This window comes from Corythoichthys intestinalis, unplaced genomic scaffold (genome assembly GCF_030265065.1).
Source record: "Corythoichthys intestinalis isolate RoL2023-P3 unplaced genomic scaffold, ASM3026506v1 HiC_scaffold_23, whole genome shotgun sequence".
Classification (NCBI taxonomy): Eukaryota; Metazoa; Chordata; class Actinopteri; order Syngnathiformes; family Syngnathidae; genus Corythoichthys; species Corythoichthys intestinalis.
The window spans coordinates 1,744,149-1,764,132 of NW_026651592.1; the positions used below are offsets into that span (position 1 = coordinate 1,744,149).

The 19,984-nt window shown below is 39.5% G+C and overlaps 1 protein-coding gene across 4 annotated transcripts in view; it reads right to left on the bottom strand.

Moving 5' to 3' along the window:
* Window positions 1–19,984, bottom strand: part of LOC130911131 (contactin-5-like) — a 405,498-nt gene that overhangs the window by 12,617 nt on the left and 372,897 nt on the right. For all 4 annotated transcript variants that reach the window (XM_057828867.1, XM_057828868.1, XM_057828870.1 and 1 more), the window contains 2 exons: window positions 1,941–2,175; window positions 1,752–1,861 (listed from right to left, as the gene is read on the bottom strand). In XM_057828867.1, coding sequence (XP_057684850.1) covers window positions 1,752–1,861; window positions 1,941–2,175 — 345 coding nt within the window. The remainder of the gene's footprint in view (window positions 1–1,751; window positions 1,862–1,940; window positions 2,176–19,984) is intronic.

The window sequence follows — 19,984 nt, forward strand, 5'->3', positions numbered from 1 at the left end:
CACACACAAATAAGTATTTGGTCACCTAGAAACAAGCAAGATTTTTGGCTGTCAAAGATGTCTGACCTCTTCTAACGAGGTCTAATGAGGCTCCACTTGTTACCTGTATTAACGGCACCTGTTTTAACTCATTATTGGTACAAAAGACACCTGTCCACGACCTCAGTCAGTCACACTCCAAACTCCACTATGGCCTAGACCAAAGAGCTGTCAAAGGACACCAGAGACAAAATTGTTGACCTGCACCAGGCTGGGAAGACTGAATCTGCAATAGGTAAAACACTTGGTGTAAAGAAATCAACTGTGGGAGCAATTATTAGAAAATGGAAGACATACAAGACCACTGATAATTTCCCTCGATCTGGGGCTCCATGCAAGATCTCATCCCGTGACGTCAAAATGATAACAAGAACGGTGAGCAAAAATCCCAGAATCATACGGTGGGACCTAGTGAATGACCTACAGAGAGCTGGGACCACAGTAACAAAGGCTATTATCGGTAACACAATGTGCCGCCAGGGACTCAAATCCCGCACTGCCAGACGTGTCCCCCTGCTGAAGAAAGTACACGTCCAGGCCCGTCTGCGGTTCGCTAGAGAGCATTTGGATGATCCAGAAGAGGACTGGGAGAATGTGTTGTGGTCAGATGAAACCAAAATAGAACTTTTTGGTAGAAACACAGTTTCTCGTGTTTGTAGGAGAAAGAATACTGAATTGTATCCGAAGAACACCATACCCACTGTGAAGCAAGGGGGTGGAAACATCATGCTTTGGGGCTGTTTTTCTGCAAAGGGACCAGGACAACTGATCTGTGTAAAGAAAAGAATGAATGGGGCCATGTATCGAGAGATTTTGAGTGAAAATCTCCATCCATCAGCAAGGGCATTGAAGATGAGACATGACTGGGTTTTTCAGCATGACAATGATCCCAAACACACTGCCAGGGCAACAAAAGAGTGGCTTCGTAAGAAGCATTTCCAGGTCCTGGAGTGGCCTAGCCAGTCTCCAGATCTCAACCCCATAGAAAATCTGTGGAGGAGAGTTGAAAGTCTGTGTTGCCCAAGGACAGTCCCAAAACATCACTGCTCTAGAGGAGATCTGCATGGAGGAATGGGCCAAAATACCAGCAACAGTGTGTGAAAAGCTTGGGAAGAGTTACAGAAAACGTTTGGCCTTCCGTTATTGCCAACAAAGAGCACATAACAAAGTATTGAGATTAACTTTTGGTATTGACCAAATACTTATATTCCACCATGATTTGCAAATAAATCCTTTAAATAGTTTTTTTCCCCACATTCTGTCTCTCATGGTTGAGGTTTACCCATGTTGACAATGACAGGCCTCTCTAATATTTTCAAGTGGGAGAACTTGCACTATTAGTGGTTGATACTTATTTGCCCCACTGTAGCACCCTCAGAAGAAGACAAAACACCTGACTGTACAAAGAGTATTCATACGCAAAGATGGCACAGATAGAAAATGGCTAACATACTGCGAAGAAAGTCATAAACTATACTGTATATTGATGCATTTTACAATATGATGTAAAAAAAAAAAAATTCTCCCGGTAGGTCATGCCCCCGGACCTCCCTAGAGGGTCTGTGTTTCCCTTCGTACAGCGATTCTTGTGGGCTGGGCTAAGTCAAAGTCGAGGGCTTGTCCCATCCCAAGCAAAATGTGTACATGCAGTTTATGCTGTTATATTGTCCCTACCAATGTTGTTTCTGGCGGATAGATAAGTGCGAGCGTACCTCGTATCCTTTGGGTCTTCCAGGACCGGGGAGAGGTGGCTTCCACGTGACTCTTATTTGTGAAGCTGAAATAGCGTAAGCTTTCACATCAGATGGTGCTTCTCTGGGTTCTATGTGGAAAAAAAAACGTATATTTGGACTGTTTCAGCATTTTAAAAGCATATCAGGGGAAGTCAGATCGACTCTTACCACCCTCGGCAGAGTGGATGATGACAACGGGGCTGAAAGGCCCGTCGCCCTTGTTGTTGTACACGCCCACTTTGACTTCGAAGGGCGTCAGCGGCGGGAAGGTCTCGTCGCGGTACTTGTACGTGGTGGAGTCGGGCGACGTCACCATCTTCTCCTTCCAGCCTCGGGTGCCGTTTGCACGGAAAGCCACGATGTAGCCGAAGCCTTCGCCGTTTTGGAACTCCTCCGACACGGGCTGAAACCATCAAATCGTTTTCTGACTCCCATTTGGAAATGGAAAGATGCACAGATTGAGGAGTTTCACTTTTGGAAGAACCACAGAAGAGAAACTTTTCTCATCTGAAGCCATTAGCTCTCCGTTTCCTGTAATTCAGTGCCAGTGTTGATAAAGAAGCCGTCTGTCGTGCGGTTTGGAAGGCAACGCGTGTGGCTCGGCGCCTCTCGTTACCAAGAAATTTGTCTTCCGCCATTTCTGACAGGTGGAGATTGTTCTTTTAAATTCCTCTGGACAATATCTGGTGTGGTTTCCCTCGAGTTGTCTTCTAGCAACTCCGTCCAATCATCCGGCAATTCATTTGGATGGAATTCAATTAATTAACGTGGTCTACATGGATTAATGTTAACTCATTCACTACAATTGATGGGGATGCAATTCCAATCCATTTGAACAGGGAGGGCTGCATTGGAGCGAATAAGCATGAATAAAGAGATGTTTTGATTCTTTGTGCTTCTTCGACTTTGTTTTCAGATGAATCAGATTAGAAAATCTATATGACTTAGATCTAAAATTAGAGCTCTTTTATAACAATGAAAGACAAGAAAGTAAGAGAATTCTAGTCAATAGTGAAATAACGTTGCGTACAGTCCAAAAACCGTGATTGATCATCATCACAATTCATTTGCATATCTCTATTCATTCTCACTTCAACCTCTAGCTGCATTCTCATAACAGTTTTTGGAAAAAATAAAGCATTATTTCAAACATTTTGGTGAAATTGCGACTTAAAGGTGGAAAGAAATACTATAGCAAGTGACCTTAAAATGAGAGCAGAGTCTATCTTGGACACAAATCCATCTGATGGCAATAGACGTCTAATAAAATTGGGCTGGCAGCGACTGAACTGAACCAAGATCATTCAACGCTAGCGATCCCAGTTAAAATGTTTATTGCTGTTAATAGCAATGAGTAAACTCAGCATCTCTTGAAGGTATACAACAGAAAAACACTCAAGTGACAAGTTCCCCGATGTGATTTACTGTATAAAACACTTGAATCACCCCCCAAAAAAATGTGCTCGGACCCTGAACGCCTCGCCCAAATGAGCCATGTACTCCCTAGAGGCGATGCCGAATGGAGACACGATGACCAATCACTGTGACCGTGCTCATTACTGGGATGATCAGCAGAGCTAAATGAACTGTCGTCATTACAGTCCGGCTGTGCTGCTCATTGATTTTTATCCTTTTTAAGAGCAGCGTGAACAAATGCAGGCTATTTAGGACCCCGCTGGTAGGGTAGAGGAGGGGGGAAATGTGGACAGGGGATGATAACTCAGTTCATGACTGATCTTCTTATGTGCTAGGTGAACAGAATTTGCAAAAATATTCAGTCTGTTTTGAACTTTTACATTGTCCTTGACGGTTATGGACGTTCAACCAAGTGCATAGGTTTGCATAGGGACGGTAGGGACATAACACTATCAACTTTTCAGGATGCTCAAATTGTCCCCACTTTATTTGCATTACATAATGACTTCAGTTATACAGTGGGGCAAATAAGTATTTAGTCAACCATTAATTGTGCAAGTTCTCCCACTTGAAAATGTGAGAAAGGCCTGTAACTTTCAACATGGATAAACCTCAACCATGAGAGACAGAATGTGGGAAAAAAAACAGAAAATCACATTTTTTGATTTTTAAAGAATTTATTTGCAAATCATGGGTAATGATAAATAAATATGTATTTGGTCAATACCAAAAGTTCATCTCAATACTTTGTTATGTACCCTTTGTTGGCAATAACGGAGGCCAAACGTTTTCTGTAACTCTTCACAAGCTTTTCACACACTCTTGCTGGTATTTTGGCCCATTCATCCATGCAGATATCCTCTAGAGCAGTGATGTTTTGGGGCTGTTGTTGGGCAACACGGACTTTCAACTCAATTATTAGAAAATGGAAGACATACAAGAACACTGATAATCTCCCTCGATCTGGGGCTCCATGCAAGATCTCACCCCGTGGCGTGAAAATGATAACAAGAACGGGGAGCAAAAATCCCAGAACCACACGGGTGGGCCTAGTGAATGACCTACAGAGAGCTGGGACCATAGTAACAAAGACTACTATCAGTAATGCAATGCGCCGCCAGGGACTCAAATCCTGCACTGCCAGACGTGCCCCCCTGCTGAAGAAAGTACACATTCAGGCCCGTCTGCTGTTCGCTAGAGAGCATTTGGATGATCCAGAAGAGGATTGGGAGAATGTGTTATGGTCAGATGAAATCAAAAGAGCAGTGATGTTTTGGGGCTGTCGTTGGACTTTTAACTCCTTCCACAGACTTTCTTTGGGGTTGAGATCTGGAGACTGGCTAGGCCACTCTGGACCTTGAAATGCTTCTTATGTAGCCACTCCTTTGTTGCCCTGGCTGTGTGTTTGGGATCATTGTCATGCTGAAAGACCCAGCCACGTCTCATCTTCAATGCCCTTACTGATGGAAAGAGATTTTCACTCAAAATCTCTCCATACATGGCCCCATTCATTCTTTCCTTTACACATATCAGTCATCCTGGTCCCTTTGCAGAAAAACAGCCCCAAACGATGTTTCCACCCCCATGCTTCATAGTGGGCATGGTGTTCTTCAGATGCAATTCAGTATTCTTTCTCCTCCAAACACGAGAACCTGTGTTTCTACCAAAAAGTTCTATTTTGGTTTCATCTGACCATAACACATTCTCCCAGTCCTCTTCTGGATCATCAAAATGCTCTTTAGCGAACCGCAGACAGGCCTGGACATGCACTGGCTTCAGCAGGCGGACACGTCTGGCAGTGCAGGATTTGAGTCCCTGGCGGCGCATTGTGTTACTGATAGTAGCCTTTGTTACTGTGGTCCCAGCTCTCTGTAGGTCATTTAATAGGTCCACCTGTGTGGTTCTGGGATTTTTGCTCACCGTTCTTGTTATCATTTTGACGCCACGGGGTGAGATCTTGCATGGAGCCCCAGATCGAGGGAGATTATCTTGCATGTCTTCCATTTTCTAATAATTGCTCCCATAGTTGATTTCTTTACACCAAGCGTTTTTACCTATAGCAGATTCAGTCTTCCCAGCGTGGTGCAGGTCTACAATTTTGTTTCTGGTGTTCTTCGACAGCTCTTTGGTCTTGGCCATAGTGGAGTTTGGGGTGTGACTGACTGAGGTTGTGGACAGGTGTCTTTTATACCGATAATGAGTTAATACATTAATACAGGTAACAAGTGGATCCTCGTTAGACCTCGTTGACAGCCAGAAATCTTGCTTGTTTGTAGGTGACCAAATACTTATTTTCCACTCTAATTTGGAAATAAATTCTTTAAAAATCAAAAATGTTATTTTCCTTTTTTTTTTTTTTTTTTTTTTTTCCACATTCTGTCTCTCATGGTTGAGGTTTACCCATGTTGACATTTACAGGCCTCTCTAGTCTTTTCAAGTAGGAGAACTTGCACAATTGGTGGTTGACTAAATACTTACTTGCCGCACTGTATCACCCTTGTGTGTATTCAGGGCAGGATCAGAGCCTGATCACTCAGCTCAGGACCAAATGGTTACGACCTAATGAGTCCGGTGAATGCAAGGCCATACCTAATAGACGCCCCCGTGGAACAGCAGCCGGCTGCTTAGTCATTCATCCTGCTTTAACGGCGTCCGGTCACCACAGCAGATGATTGCAGAAGTGTTTCCGAAAGCGCCACCGATGGAAAAAGGGACCACATCTCCTTTAATAAAGACCTCCATCGATCACCTCATACCCCATTGCTGATTTATTCCCAAACGTGTTGAGCGGCGACCGCAGCGAATAGCGCACAGGCTGAAAACTAGTTGAGGTTGCAAGAGAGTGGAGCTTGTCATATTTATGGATGACAGGAAAGCGTAGGGGAGAGACATCATCACATTCATATTTCGTATCAGTTGCTCACGAGGGAATACCTCCAACATAACCGACAGAAAATACAAATAACGTGTCCTCCGTTATGAAAAATACAGTCCAAGTGAACTCATAGCAACAGGAAGTGACACAGAAAATGTACTAAAATCAATAGGAAGTGACCCGAAATCAGGAAGGGACCATGAAATGCCCCAAAATTAACTGGAAGTGATCTGATATCGACAGTAAGCAACCCAGGAAATGACAGGAAGTGAAGCGATATCAACAGGAAGTTACCCGCTATTAACAAGTAAACCCTACCAGCATTTTCTTGTTTTGAGTGCTAGTTTACTGATTAAAGGGTATGACAACACCTGGGGAAATGCCAATATTCCATCATTTATCCATAAATGCATGCCTTTTGGATTCATATCATGCCACTTCATGTAATTACACAAATCGCAACACCAAGAAAATGATAGAAATTTGGATCGATTGTCAAGCCAAAAGCACCCGCCCACGAGATCCCGGAAATCTAGCATATTGTGTGCGCGACGTCACTACAAGGAAACAACCGGCTCAGTGCTTAATACTGAATGGCGGCAATGATAGCGGACAATTTTGTTTCTAGTTGCAGCGACGAATCCGACCTAACGAACATTCTTCTAATGGTGACGAGGAGAGTTATGAACCTTTCTTTGGTGTTTTGGATTATCAATTTGAGCCCAAACGAAAGCCAATGCAGCCTAATGAAAGGATCATTGAGAGGAGCAATCACACTGATGAAACACTGGCAACATCAGCTGGGAAACACCAAATGGTTTGTTTTGCATTTCTTTTTGTGAAGCTGATACACCGTGACTGCAAAATAATGTAATGTATAAAATAATTATCATTTATTGTGCTATCATAGGTTTTCGATCTGCCAACAGACAAATATGAATGGGATTCGAGAATTTGTTCTATATATTTTACGAGCGATAATTTATACATGTGTCCAGTCCTTTATCCAATGCGTAATATGTTTTTATTATAAAAGAGTACTCACTCTGGCCATTTCGAGCTTGGCTGCTCCGCTCCTTTGGTTAACCTGGGGTGGTCTCATCTGAGCCAGTCGTCCTCTTTCTTGATATCTCGGGACATTTAGGTGGCTGCGCGTGTATGGTTCGAATAGCTCTCAGGTGTAAAACGCGCACCACACAAAACCGTGCCGGAGGCTGGGTCTGCAAAATTAGCCCTCTTAGCACAGAAGAACTTTACTTATTGTCTGCGTGGTCCAGCTCTTTTTTCTCGCGTTCGGGAACTCATGAGTACTACATTGCGACAAATGGCTATTTGTAGACCACATAGCATGACAGGTTTGAACCATTTTAGCGATTTTTTTTTGATAAAACACGAACGCAACTCTCTCGTCGATAAACAACGATTGCACCTGCCTCGACCTTTCGTTTCCTTGTTATGACGTCTCTGCCCCATTCGGCTGTTTCCGGAATACTTTCGGAAATGTTCGTAATTTTCGATCTATTTTGGATAATTGCTCATGAATGCGATTTATTTTTTTGTTAACTTTATTAATATTTGTTATCTTGCCACATAACAGTTCTATTGATATCTCACAGCCCCTTAGTGTTTTAATACCCTTTAAAGCATGCGTTAATATGCATGTGGGTCTGATCTTCTATTAAATGAGGAAAGTTGACTTGAGATCCAAACCATCTGTAGTCAAGGAACTAATTAAACTCTTAAGTCAGCGTATCACTGTATTAATATTCTAATTGGACTCATGCCAACAATATGCTGCACCGACCTCGTCGTTGACACCGAGGCGCCCACCCCATCTGGATGGCGTTCGACCCTCCATAAGGTGCCCGCGGTAGGTCCCGCTCCTTCTCCCAGCGGCGTTCGGGCTGCCAGGCCCGACTTAATAACGACGACTTGATTTCACATCTGTTCACCTCTCCCCCTTTGAGAAAGTGTCCTTCAACCCATCTTAATTGCAAATTTTCGGGCTCACTCATAGTCATTCGGGACGCGCCGCTGAAAACGAGAGACTCCCGAATCGTCCGCGGGTCGGGCCTGCGAACGGTTCATGGCAATTTCCTCTTCTCTTGCTGCGAGATTTATTATCTATAGCGGGAGATTACAAACACATTAATACACATGGACGGGTTCATTCAGAGCGGTTCTGACCCGCCGCCTTCTTCTTCTGGGAACCTGATTGCATATTTGCTACTTCTTCATCACTGTGACAAGGGGCCCAGGTGGGCTGCGGGGACCGGCCTTGTCAGCACATTTGTCAACTGTGACCAAGGTGAGCCCTAACCCACGACTATAGTCTTCACAGTTTGAAACCCTCGATTCTCATCCTATATTGGGGAAAAAAATTAAGAGTACCATATTTTCTAGAGCTGGGAATCTTTGGGCACCTAACGATTCGATTACGATTCAGAGGCTCCGATTCGATTATAAAACGATTATTGATGCACCCCCCTCCTTTTTTTTTTTTTTTTTTTTAATGTTTTGTACATTAGTTCCAAAATTGTTCAAAAATCCTCTCAGGCTAAACCAAACTACTATTTCAGTATCAAGTATATTTATAACTTATAACAATATAACAGTAAACAAATATACAAAAATAACAGTAAACTATAACTTATTATAAAAGAGACCTGTCCACAACCTCAGTCAGTCACACTCCAAACTCCACTATGGCCAAGACCAAAGAGCTGTCGAAGGACACCAGAGACAAAATTGTAGACCTGTACCAGCCTGGGAAGACTGAATCTGCAATAGGTAAAACGGTTGGTGTAAAGAAATCAACTGTGGGAGCAATTATTAGAAAATGGAAGACATACAGGACCACTGATAATCTCCCTCGATCTGGGGCTCCATGCAAGATCTCACCCCGTGGCGTCAATGATAACAAGACCGGTGAGTAAAAATCCCAGAATCACATGGGGGGGACCTAATGAATGACCTACAGAGAGCTGGGACCACAGTAACAAAGGCTCCTATCAGTAACACAATGCGCCGCCAGGGACTCAAACCTGCACTGCCATTCGTGTCCCCCTGCTAAAGCCAGTACACATCGAGGCCTGTCTGCGGTTCGCTAGAAAGCATTTGGATGATCCAGAGGAGGACTGGGAGAATGTGTTATAGTCAGATGAAACCAAAATAGAACTTTTTGGTAGAAACACTGGTTCTCGTGTTTGGAGGAGAAACAATACTGAATTGCATCTGAAGAACACCATACCCACTGTGAAGCATGGGGGTGGAAACATCATGCTTTGGGGCTGTTTTTCTGCAAAGGGACCAAGACAACTGATCTGTGTAAAGGAAAGAATGAATGGGGCCATGTATCGAGAGATTTTGTGTTAAAATCTCCTTCAATTACCAAGGGCATTGAAGATGAGACGTGAAAGGGTCTTTCAGCATGACAATGATCCCAAACACACAGCCAGGGCAACAAAGGAGTGGCTTCGTAAGAAGCATTTCCAGATCCTGCATTGGCCTAGCCAGTCTCCAGATCTCAACCCCATAGAAAATCTGTGGAGGGAGTGGAAAGTCCGTGTTGCTCAACGACAGCCCCAAAACATCACTGCTCTAGTGGAGATCTGCATGGAGGAATGGGCCAAAATACCAGCAACAGTGTGTGAAAAGCTTTTGAAGAGTTACAGAAAACGTTTGGCTTCTGTTATTTCCAACAAAGGGTACATAACACAGTATTGAGATGAACTTTTGGTATTGACCAAATACTTATTTTCCACCATGATTTGCAAATAAATTCTTTAAAAATCAAACAATGTGATTTTCTGTTTTTTTTTTCCCACATTCTGTCTCTCATGGTTGAGGTTTACCCATGTTGACAATTACAGGCCTCTCTAATATTTTCAAGTGGGAGAACTTGCACAATTAGTGGTTGATTAAATACTTATTTGCCCCACTGTACCTACGTATTAAAATGATCCCAGTATTTGACGTAATACAAAACACAATGTTTACTCATTTCCTCGTAAATCCCATGGTCCCACAGTCGTAGGGCTTGTTTTGGCCAATATCCACCGGTGAATGGGAACCTTTTGAAACCCCAAAAAGGTTCACACGCATCTCCCTGGTGCAACAACATTTATCTGCAGCCGTTTGGCTGGCATGATGCGAAAAATAAACAAATAAATCCGCTAAATCAGCTGAATCCTTAGTCCTTCTCATACAACAGTACTGCTGGTGAAGAGGACTTCTTCAACCGTACACGGCACAGCGCCCTCTTTCTCAACTTGAGAGTGGAGCCGGAAGTCACTCATTTTCATGGCGCGGAATTAAAAAAAAACTAAATAAATATAGCGATCGCTTCTACACACATCCAAGCAGTCCATTTCATTCAGGAGCATAAAATACCGCGGAAAATATGAAAAAAACATGCTTTTTGGTGTCATAGGCACTTTAACCTTTAACTGATAGTTTGATCTTGGTTTCTGATGAATTAAAAAACTGTCTCCTCAAAAATGCGACCAGTGCTACTAATATGTTTTTTTTTCCCTTTTCATTGTGCATTTTTTGGCTGGTGGGGCTTATACACAGGTGCAATTTATGGACTGAAAGATTTGGTACTTTGATTTAGGGCTAGGTTGCTGTTCAGATCGTGATGAAAGATGGAAAATGCAAAAAAAACAAAACAAAAAAAAAAAACATCAGATCGATCTCTGTAAAGCCAAACAAACAAAGAAAATTACACATATTGTGCACTAAAAGACAAATTTCTTTTCACTTTTGCACACCTGCTAATTAATGCAAATGCTGTCCCTTTCAGCTGCTTGGAAACAGCTTTAAATGCCATTTCATGCTGAAACAGTTTTGCTATGCCGCAGGGGAGATTGAAATACTCCCCCTGTGGTTGTTTGTTTTGTGATGTTTATATAAAATGCAGCCAGCCAGAAAAGGATTCAAAGGGACAGATAGAAAAAACAGACACGGAGAATAGATACATAATGCAACATAAGCGTAATAGAATATACATGCTACATTAATAAGTAGCGTTAAAAAGTAGTCATGACTTTATGTACAGTGGGGACACCCTGTGAGCCATGTCATTATAATTTTATAATCCACTAACTGAAATCAGGGACCATGAAATGTTTTTGAAAATATAATTCCAAATAATAATTCAAGTGATTGTCTGTCCCCAATATTCACATAAGAAACACCATTGATTTTTCACTGGCATCGATGATAATCGGTGTCCAATCATTTGGCTCTTCTCATCCTTCTGCTGTGAATTTAAATGAGTTTGTCACGAGAACGTCCAACATCTTTCCCTACATTTGTTTTTACCGAGCGCTTCACAATTAGACATCTTTATTACATCTTGTGTTTAGCACCGTGGCTCAATGTCCCGCGGGTCCAATGAGATAATCCTCTTTATCCCAGTCGGGAGCGTCTTATTACAGTAATCACTTCTACCTCTGCTCTGGCAGAAAACAATCATGGATTAGCTGGCGCCGCTGCGCCTACGTAGGGATTTCACGGTACCAGAAATTTAGTAGTCGATGCCTATACTAGGGTTGTTCCGATCATGTTTTTTTGCTCCCGATCCGATCCCGATCGTTTTAGTTTGAGTATCTGCCGATCCCGATATTTCCCGATCCGATTGCTTTTTTTTTTGCTCCCGATTCAATTCCAATCATTCCCGATAATTTTTCCCGATCATATACATTTTGGCAATGCATTAAGAAAAAAATGAATAAAACTCGGACGAATATATACATTCAACATACGGTACATAAGTACTGTATCTGTTTATTATGACAATAAATCCTCAAGATGGCATTTACATTATTAATATTCTTTCTGTGAGAGGGATCCACGGATAGAAAGACCTGTGACTTTGTATATTGTGAATAAATATTGCAATCTAGTGTATTTGTTGAGCTTTCAGTAAATGATACTGAAGGCCATGCCCAATGCATGATGGGAAGTGGAACCATGACAAGTGAAACCACGACTGTGCGTAGTGCTACCAATTCATTTATCTTCTCTGCGATGGTATATAACTTAAGGTATCAAGTAAAGATCAATTGCTACCTTGCTTCCCCGCATTTCCCATGATATTTCTAATTGTAGGGAGAGGGATTGTAAGACTGTAGCCAATTAAAATAAGGTTCCAAAGGCTGCCCAAATTCACTCTACTCATTATACGCTGCCTTTTAGCTCTCTATTTAGGCTAAACGGCGCTATTATGGATGGAACGCGACAATGTGTGAGTGGATCATGCAGCGCATGCATTAATTGCGTTCAAAATTTAAACATGATACATTTTTAAAAAAATTAAACACCGCGGATATTGTGATAAATTTGATAACCCTACCTTAAGCCTAAACTAAAGACTCTGGATAAGTGTAACATATTATGTCTGTAACGTTAAATACAATTAGAAAACGATTTAATAAAAAAAAAAAAAAAAAATTAAAAAAGGCATGGCCGATATATTTTTGCCGATTCCGATACTTTTAAAATGACGTGATCGGACCCGACATCTCTAGCCGATACTATTTAAATTTCACGATTCTTGATACCATTTCGATACCACGGCAAAATTAAATCGACAATAAATCCAATGTACTTCAACGTACATGCATTTATTAGAGGTAAACAACAATACTTGTATTATACAGAACAATCAGCATGTGACTTTAAAGTATTAAAATAATGTGCATTAAAATATCAAATATTAGAAAACAAACAAAATAAAATACAGGGATCCTCTACTTTTTCCTTCAAACAGTCCATCGCGGATTTTCAAAAAAATACAGACAAGCTGTGATGAGCTGATCGCGTGGTCTCACTCCCTCTCCCTGCTCTTTGTTGGTCAGGCAGTGCACTGGAGTTGCTTATTAACGTTAACGATGCCTTAACGACGTCTTTGGATGCAATTCAGTATTCTTTCTCCTCCAAACACGAGAAGCTGTTTTTCTCCCAAAAAGTTCTACTTTGGTGGGTGAGAGTGAGTGCAGCTCTATTTTACTCTCTCTTTATTCTCTTTTAATGTTTTGTTGCTGGCTGGTCGGTGGCGTCAACTGCAGCGGAGAATAGGCGTTTGGTTGTCGCACAAGTTGATGGAATAAATGATTAGAAACCTGAGGAAGCTGGTGATTTCTTTGGCGATGTGACCAAAAAAAATAATTGTCACCTTGACTTATAAAGTCTGGCGAACGGAGGTCGGAGGAGAACCGTCGTGATCAACATTCTATGGACGTATTGTCGAGCCAGTTCACGGACGCAGACACCATGCTCATATTTTTCTTTCGTTTCCATCTTCATTTCAATTGAATCATTTATTTTCCCCTCAAAATAACTCAAAATATAGCCGTTAATATCCAAACCCCTGGCAACAAAAGTGAGTACACCCCTTAGAAACTACACCCTTAAATGTCCAAATTGAGTACTGCTAAGGGGTGTACTCACTATTGTTGCCAGGGGTTTGGATATTAATGGCTATATTTTGAGTTATTTTGAGGGGAAAGGAAATTAACTATTATATAAGCTGCACATAGACTACTTTTCATTGTGTCAAAGCGTCATTTTGTCAGTGTTGTCCCATGAAAAAACATACTTAAATATCTGCAGAAATGCGAGAGGTGTACTCACTTTTGTGATACACCGTATGCTCTTGCCATTGATGGCCATGTAGGTCCATGCCATTGACGTCAAAATATCAACAGGAAATGACCTCATATCAACGGGAAGTGACCCTGAAACGTCCCCAAATCAACAGACAGTGACCTGATATCAACAAGAAGTGACCCTGAAATGTCCTCAAATCAAGAGAACGTGCCCTGAAATCAACAGGACGTGACCCCAAGGGGATTAAGTGCAAAAGCAAAGCTACTACAACAATTTCTCCTGAAATGGCATTTTCTAGTTTTTATTTTTATTTTTTTTTCCTGTCCTGCTCAGCTGCTTGACACGGACAATGAGAATCTGAGTGTCCTATTGGTCTGAACAGGATTAGTGTATCACATGGGAGTATGATATACTCCCATTATAATGATTATTCATTGTGTTTCGTTTATTACGAGAAAGCAGTGAGCAGGAAGAGGTGATGCGGACAGAAAGGGAATTATAAAAGGAGAGAGACAGAAGAGAAGAACAAAAACAACAAGAAATGAATTCAAACGCAATGTTAACCTAGACTTGAACTATCGTTAGTAATTGTATTTCCAGTTGACACCATGTGGGGGGCCTGGTGACGATTTCCTAGTTTTTCAAATTTAGTTTCTGTAAAAGTTGTACTTTCATTAATATGCCGCTTACTGGATTTGAATATTCGCTATTTTTTAATTTCAACTCTTTGCTTGGATTGGCTGTTGGTTTAGTGGTTGTGTAAATTGGCAATTTGTTATGGGGCGCCGTTTGTAAAGCAGCACATGCTGAAAATTACGACGTTTTCTCACATTTAGCGCCACACATTATTGAAAACGTGGTGTGAAAATTTTAGTGTCACTTTTTTTTGCACATTTACAACATTATTTAGCAACCTAAATATTCATTTTTAAATAAAAGGTTTTTTACCTGAATGTTTTAATCCTAAATTTATATCCTATATCCTAAATGCTTAATCTGGAGACAGTTGGAACTAAATATTTAGCTTAATATGCAAATTCACATGACTGGAGACTGGAAGTAACAAAATAGAAGCTGGAGCACACAAAATACTCTTTAAATAGATTCTCCTAAATATTTATTTTACCTATATATTGTTATTATCACAATGACTCATGTCTAAGAGCAGACTGCCACTGTTGAGTAGGCTTTATTCATTTTCAAGCAACGTAAACAGACAGTCAGAGCTGCTTAGCCAGCTTTTATTTTGTTACTTCCGTTCTCCAGTCATGTGAATTTGCATATTAAGCTAAATATTTATTTCCAAACGTTACCTGATTTAACATTTAGGATATAGGATATGAATTTAAGGCTTAAATATTTAGTTCTGGATTTAAAGAACCAGGTCCAAAACTTCTTATTTAAAAATGAATATTTAAGTTGCTAAATAATGTTGTAAATGTGCAAAAAAAAAAAAAAAAAAAAAGTGACTCTAAAAAATTCACACCATTTTAAACACTGTCTGGCGCTAAATGTGAAAAAAATTTGTCGTAATTTTCAGCATGTGCTGCTTTACAAACGGCGCCTCATAATTTGTGCGGTGACTTTGACACTTTGCGGAGAGCCGGACTACAATCGTTCTTCAATGACACCAAGCTTCATTTTTTGACAATTAAAGTTTCACAATCTGTAACTAACTACTTGGCTTCAACTGCAACAACAATTCAGCCTATCCCAGTCCAAATGGATTGGACGGCTATTACCGTCAACCGCACTGACACACAATCATTCACTGTCAACCAGTTTTGACAAATGACCAAGGTTCATATAAGCAGTTTGTCCCTGATCCAAATGAGTCTAGTCAGGCTTTGGCGGTCTTTGGTCCACTGAGTGTCATTCCATTTTCATTTGGATCTATTTTTAGGAAACCTGGACTCTTGTCAAGGTTTCAAACTTTCCTCTGAGTTTTAATTAGCGACCACTCTGGAAGCGATGTCGCCAATCGACTTGCACGCAGCAGAGTGTAAACGCTTGTGATTATTTTACAAAACGTTTGCAATCGTTCAAGCATTTCGTCAGAGGCTTTAGAGGCAGCGACATCCATCAACCGAGTTTGATCCGCCCCCCCCCCCCCCCCCCCCACCAGCCACATTCTTCCTGTTTCATCACCCCCATCATGTGGCAGGTATTCCCAGGTAAAGACAAAGTGACAAATGCTAATGAATGGCTTGCGCAGCGGCGGCTTCCAAGTACTCATTAAGTCACAGTATGGCTCTGGAATTGTGAAGTATCATGAAGGATCATGTTTCAATGCCATTAATGCCAATGGATTTCCAATGTATTTGGACGTTGAGGGCTTGGCAGGCATCCCTATTAAAATCGATTGATTGATTGATAAATATGCTGATTAAAAAAATACGTGACATAGAAAAGAAAAAAAATAAAAAATAAAAATGGTTCAACAACAGTAATTGTTACGTTTCTATTAGTATAAACACTAAATATATGGCGGAAAACACAGACAAGGCTGAAAAAGCAGTTTCTGCTCTTGCACCCCTTTTTAAAATAAACTGCTGTATTTTAACCTAAAAGAACTGTTGTGTTTGATAGAACAATATGTCTATATGCTGCCATAGCAGATTCATGGCGCATTAAGCCCCCCAAACTATTTTTAATTCGTCCGTTTTACCCTAGAGACCCCCGTTTACAGACGTCACGCAACCGCTTTTGTTTCAACCCAGCCATAAAACGAAGGTAATTATATTTATTCTTCAAAATGTCTGTCCTTTTTAGCTTAGAGTCACTAATTGAGGCCTCATATTTCGTTACAAAAAAAAAAAAAACGACTTTAAAAAATTATTAACTCACATATTTTAAACTTTTAAACAAATTATGTCACATTGAAAAAAATGGCGTCTGTAAAAAAGTTACGGATATCTACCTCATAACTATCGCTTCGTTGTATTTTTTTTGTTACTGTCGCATTTTCTGTGATATGATAGATGATAAATAATGATCAAAACAAAGAAACAATGAAAATGAAAATCTCGACCACTCCTTGATGTCTGCGATTTCTGTATCCAGACCCTTGTTATATTACCGTGTTTGATTGATTGATTGATTGATTTTATTTCGAGCAATAACAACAAAAAACAAAATGTATGGAAAAAATAAAATACAATAAAATAAAAATTAAACAGTCATGATGAATGTAACAAAAATTATAACAATACATACACGTGTAGCTCGAAAAGGAGTGGGAAGAAGCCGAGCTTTTTGAGTCCCACCCCCATTTCACTCCAAAAATTCCATAGGAATGCAGTCACTTCCCTACAACAGCTGTACTAATCATAATGATTACATTGATAATAATAATAATAATAATAATAATAGTTGCAGTAATCATAATAACAGCAATATATATATATATATATATATATACACGCATAATATATATATATATGTACATATGTATACATATATATACACATACACACATATACATACACATCACTAATAATACATGAGTAACTATTACATATGTACAAAATATTATACATAAAACATGTAATATTTCTGCATACACCCAAGAATATTAAAGACCTCTTTCTGTATATCGTGACCAGACCTGATGTTTATACAGCAATTTGAATTTCTGAATACTTTGACATTGCTTATAATGTAATCCTAAACTGTTCCAGAGTTTTACCCCACATACAGACACACAGAATCCTTTAAGAGTAGTACGAAATTTTGGTTGTGAAAAGTTGGCAAATCTTCTCAAATTATGAGATTGCTGTTGCACTGTAAAAAGACATTGTAAATTGAGGGGTAATAACTTATGAAATGCTTTAAATAAACATATTGATGTGTTGTATTTCACAAGATCATTAAATTTCAACAGTTTTGATTGAGTAAATAAATCATGAGTGTGATCTAAAAAACCCACTTTATGTATAATCCGAATTGCTCGCTTTTGTAATGTAATTAATGGATATAATGCACTTTGGTAAGTGTTCCCCCATACTTCGACACAATATGAAAAGTATGGGAGTACCAAAGTGCAGTATAAAATCCGAAGTGCATTTACATCAAGGTATGGTTTTGCTTTATTTATGATTGACAGGCATTTGGAGATTTTGTTTTTCGTGTATTTGATATGGGGTCTCCATGACAGCTTGTTATCAATTATAACGCCGAGAAATTTAGCTTCATTTACATTTTCAATTGGTAGACCTTCAATTATTATTTTCAACTCAGAATTAGCTATTTGATTACCAAATAACATTGCCTTTGTTTTCTTAATATTTAGGGATAATTTATTTATATCCATCCACTTCTTTATGGCTTTTAGTTCCTTATTAACAGTAGTTACTAGCTCGCTATAATTATCACTACTATAGAATATGTTGGTGTCGTCAGCAAATAAGATAAGTTTTAATGCATTGGATACGTGGAAGATATCGTTCATATACATAATGAAAAGTTTTGGTCCCAACACAGACCCTTGAGGGACACCACAGCTAATGTGAAGTGTGCCAGATATGTTCTCGTCCATCTTAACATATTGTACCCTTTCTGATAAATAGCTTTTCACCCAGTCCCCAGCCACACCTCTAATTCCATATTTTTCCAACTTATTTAGTAGAATTGAATGATTTATTGTATCAAGCACCTTTTTAAGGTCAATAAAAACACCGATGGCATGTTTTTTCTTGTCTATAGCAGTTGTGATTTCTTCAAATGCATCAATTATTGCCATTGATGTCGTTCTATTGCCTCTGAAACCATATTGTCCTTCATGTATTATCTGATGTTTGTCAAGAAACTTTTCAAGTCTGGAATTGAAAAGTTTCTCCAAAATTTTTGAAAACTGGGGCAACAGAGAAATTGGTCTGTAATTGGAAAAACAATGCTTGTCATCATCTTTGAATAATGGGATTACTTTGGCAATTTTCATCTTTGCCGGAAAACAACCAGATTGGAATGATAAATTGAATATGTATGTTAGGGGTTTTGCAATGTTTAAAATAACTCTTTTAACCAAATTCATATTGATATCATGGCAGTCAGTAGAAATCTTACTTTTACATTTAAGTACAGTGTTTATGACTTCCTGTTCATTTGTTGCTGAAAGAAAAATAGAGCATGGATTATGCGTAATATTTGAGAAGTGTTTGTCAGAACCTGGGTCAGGAATATCAGCAGCCAAATTTGGGCCAACATTTACAAAAAAATTATTGAATTTAGTCACTATTTCGTTCATTTCATAATTCTCTCCACTTTCATCTAAAAAATAGTTGGGATATGTAGACTTTGGTGGTCCATGTTTAATCAAACTGTTCAGTATGTTCCAAGTTCCCTTCATGTTATTTTTATATTCGTACAATTTGTTTTTGTAATACAACTGTTTGCTCCTTCTTATAACATCAGTTAATTTGTTCTTATATTTCTTATAACGTTCTTCAGCTTCTATTGTTTTGAATTTGATAAACAATTTATAGAGTTTGTTTTTCTTTTTACAAGCGCTCTTTATTCCTTTTGTAAGCCAAGGGCTTTTTATACATTTTTTCTTAATACAACATTCACTTAATGGACAATGCTTGTTTTGCAATGAAGTGAACCTATCCAAAAAATTGTTGTAGGCAATGTTCACCTCTGATTTGTTATATACTGCGCCCCAGTTTTGACTTGCTAAACTAGTATTCAAGGAATTAATAGTTTCTTCCGTTACTATACGTTTAATCACAGTTTTTAAAGGATCTTTGGTTTTTTTAAAACTACAATCATACAGGGAAAAGACAGGCAGATGGTCAGTAATGTCGCAAATAAATAGGCCACTGGTAATTTGATTTTCCATAATGTTTGTAAAAATACTATCAATTATTGTGTGTTTCACCCATAAAATCCCCCCAAAAATCCAGCTGTGGCCATTCATAGTTGTGTCTTGATACTCAGTGAGATATGCTACTTGGAATTTTCGGATCGAAACAAGGTAAGTAAGCGGTAATATCTCGTTAAAGTCATGGCGTCTGTAATTCTGCTCTCACGTGTTCTTGCTTCCAGATAGGTTTTTGCTGTTTATTATTATTTTTTTTTAACTGCCCTCCTGTTGAAAAATTTTCAACATTTTTCTTCCCCCAGAATATTGAGATTTTAAGCTTTCCAATGATGTATGACACATGCATATAGGACAATTTCGAAATTTGGCCACATTGGGGGTCTCAGAGCGGAACTTCAAGTCACCTTAGTGTTTTCCGCCATATATATATATATATGCGCAACTTTCGGCGCGCAAGAGTTACGTTACTCGTTAAGAACACGTCAC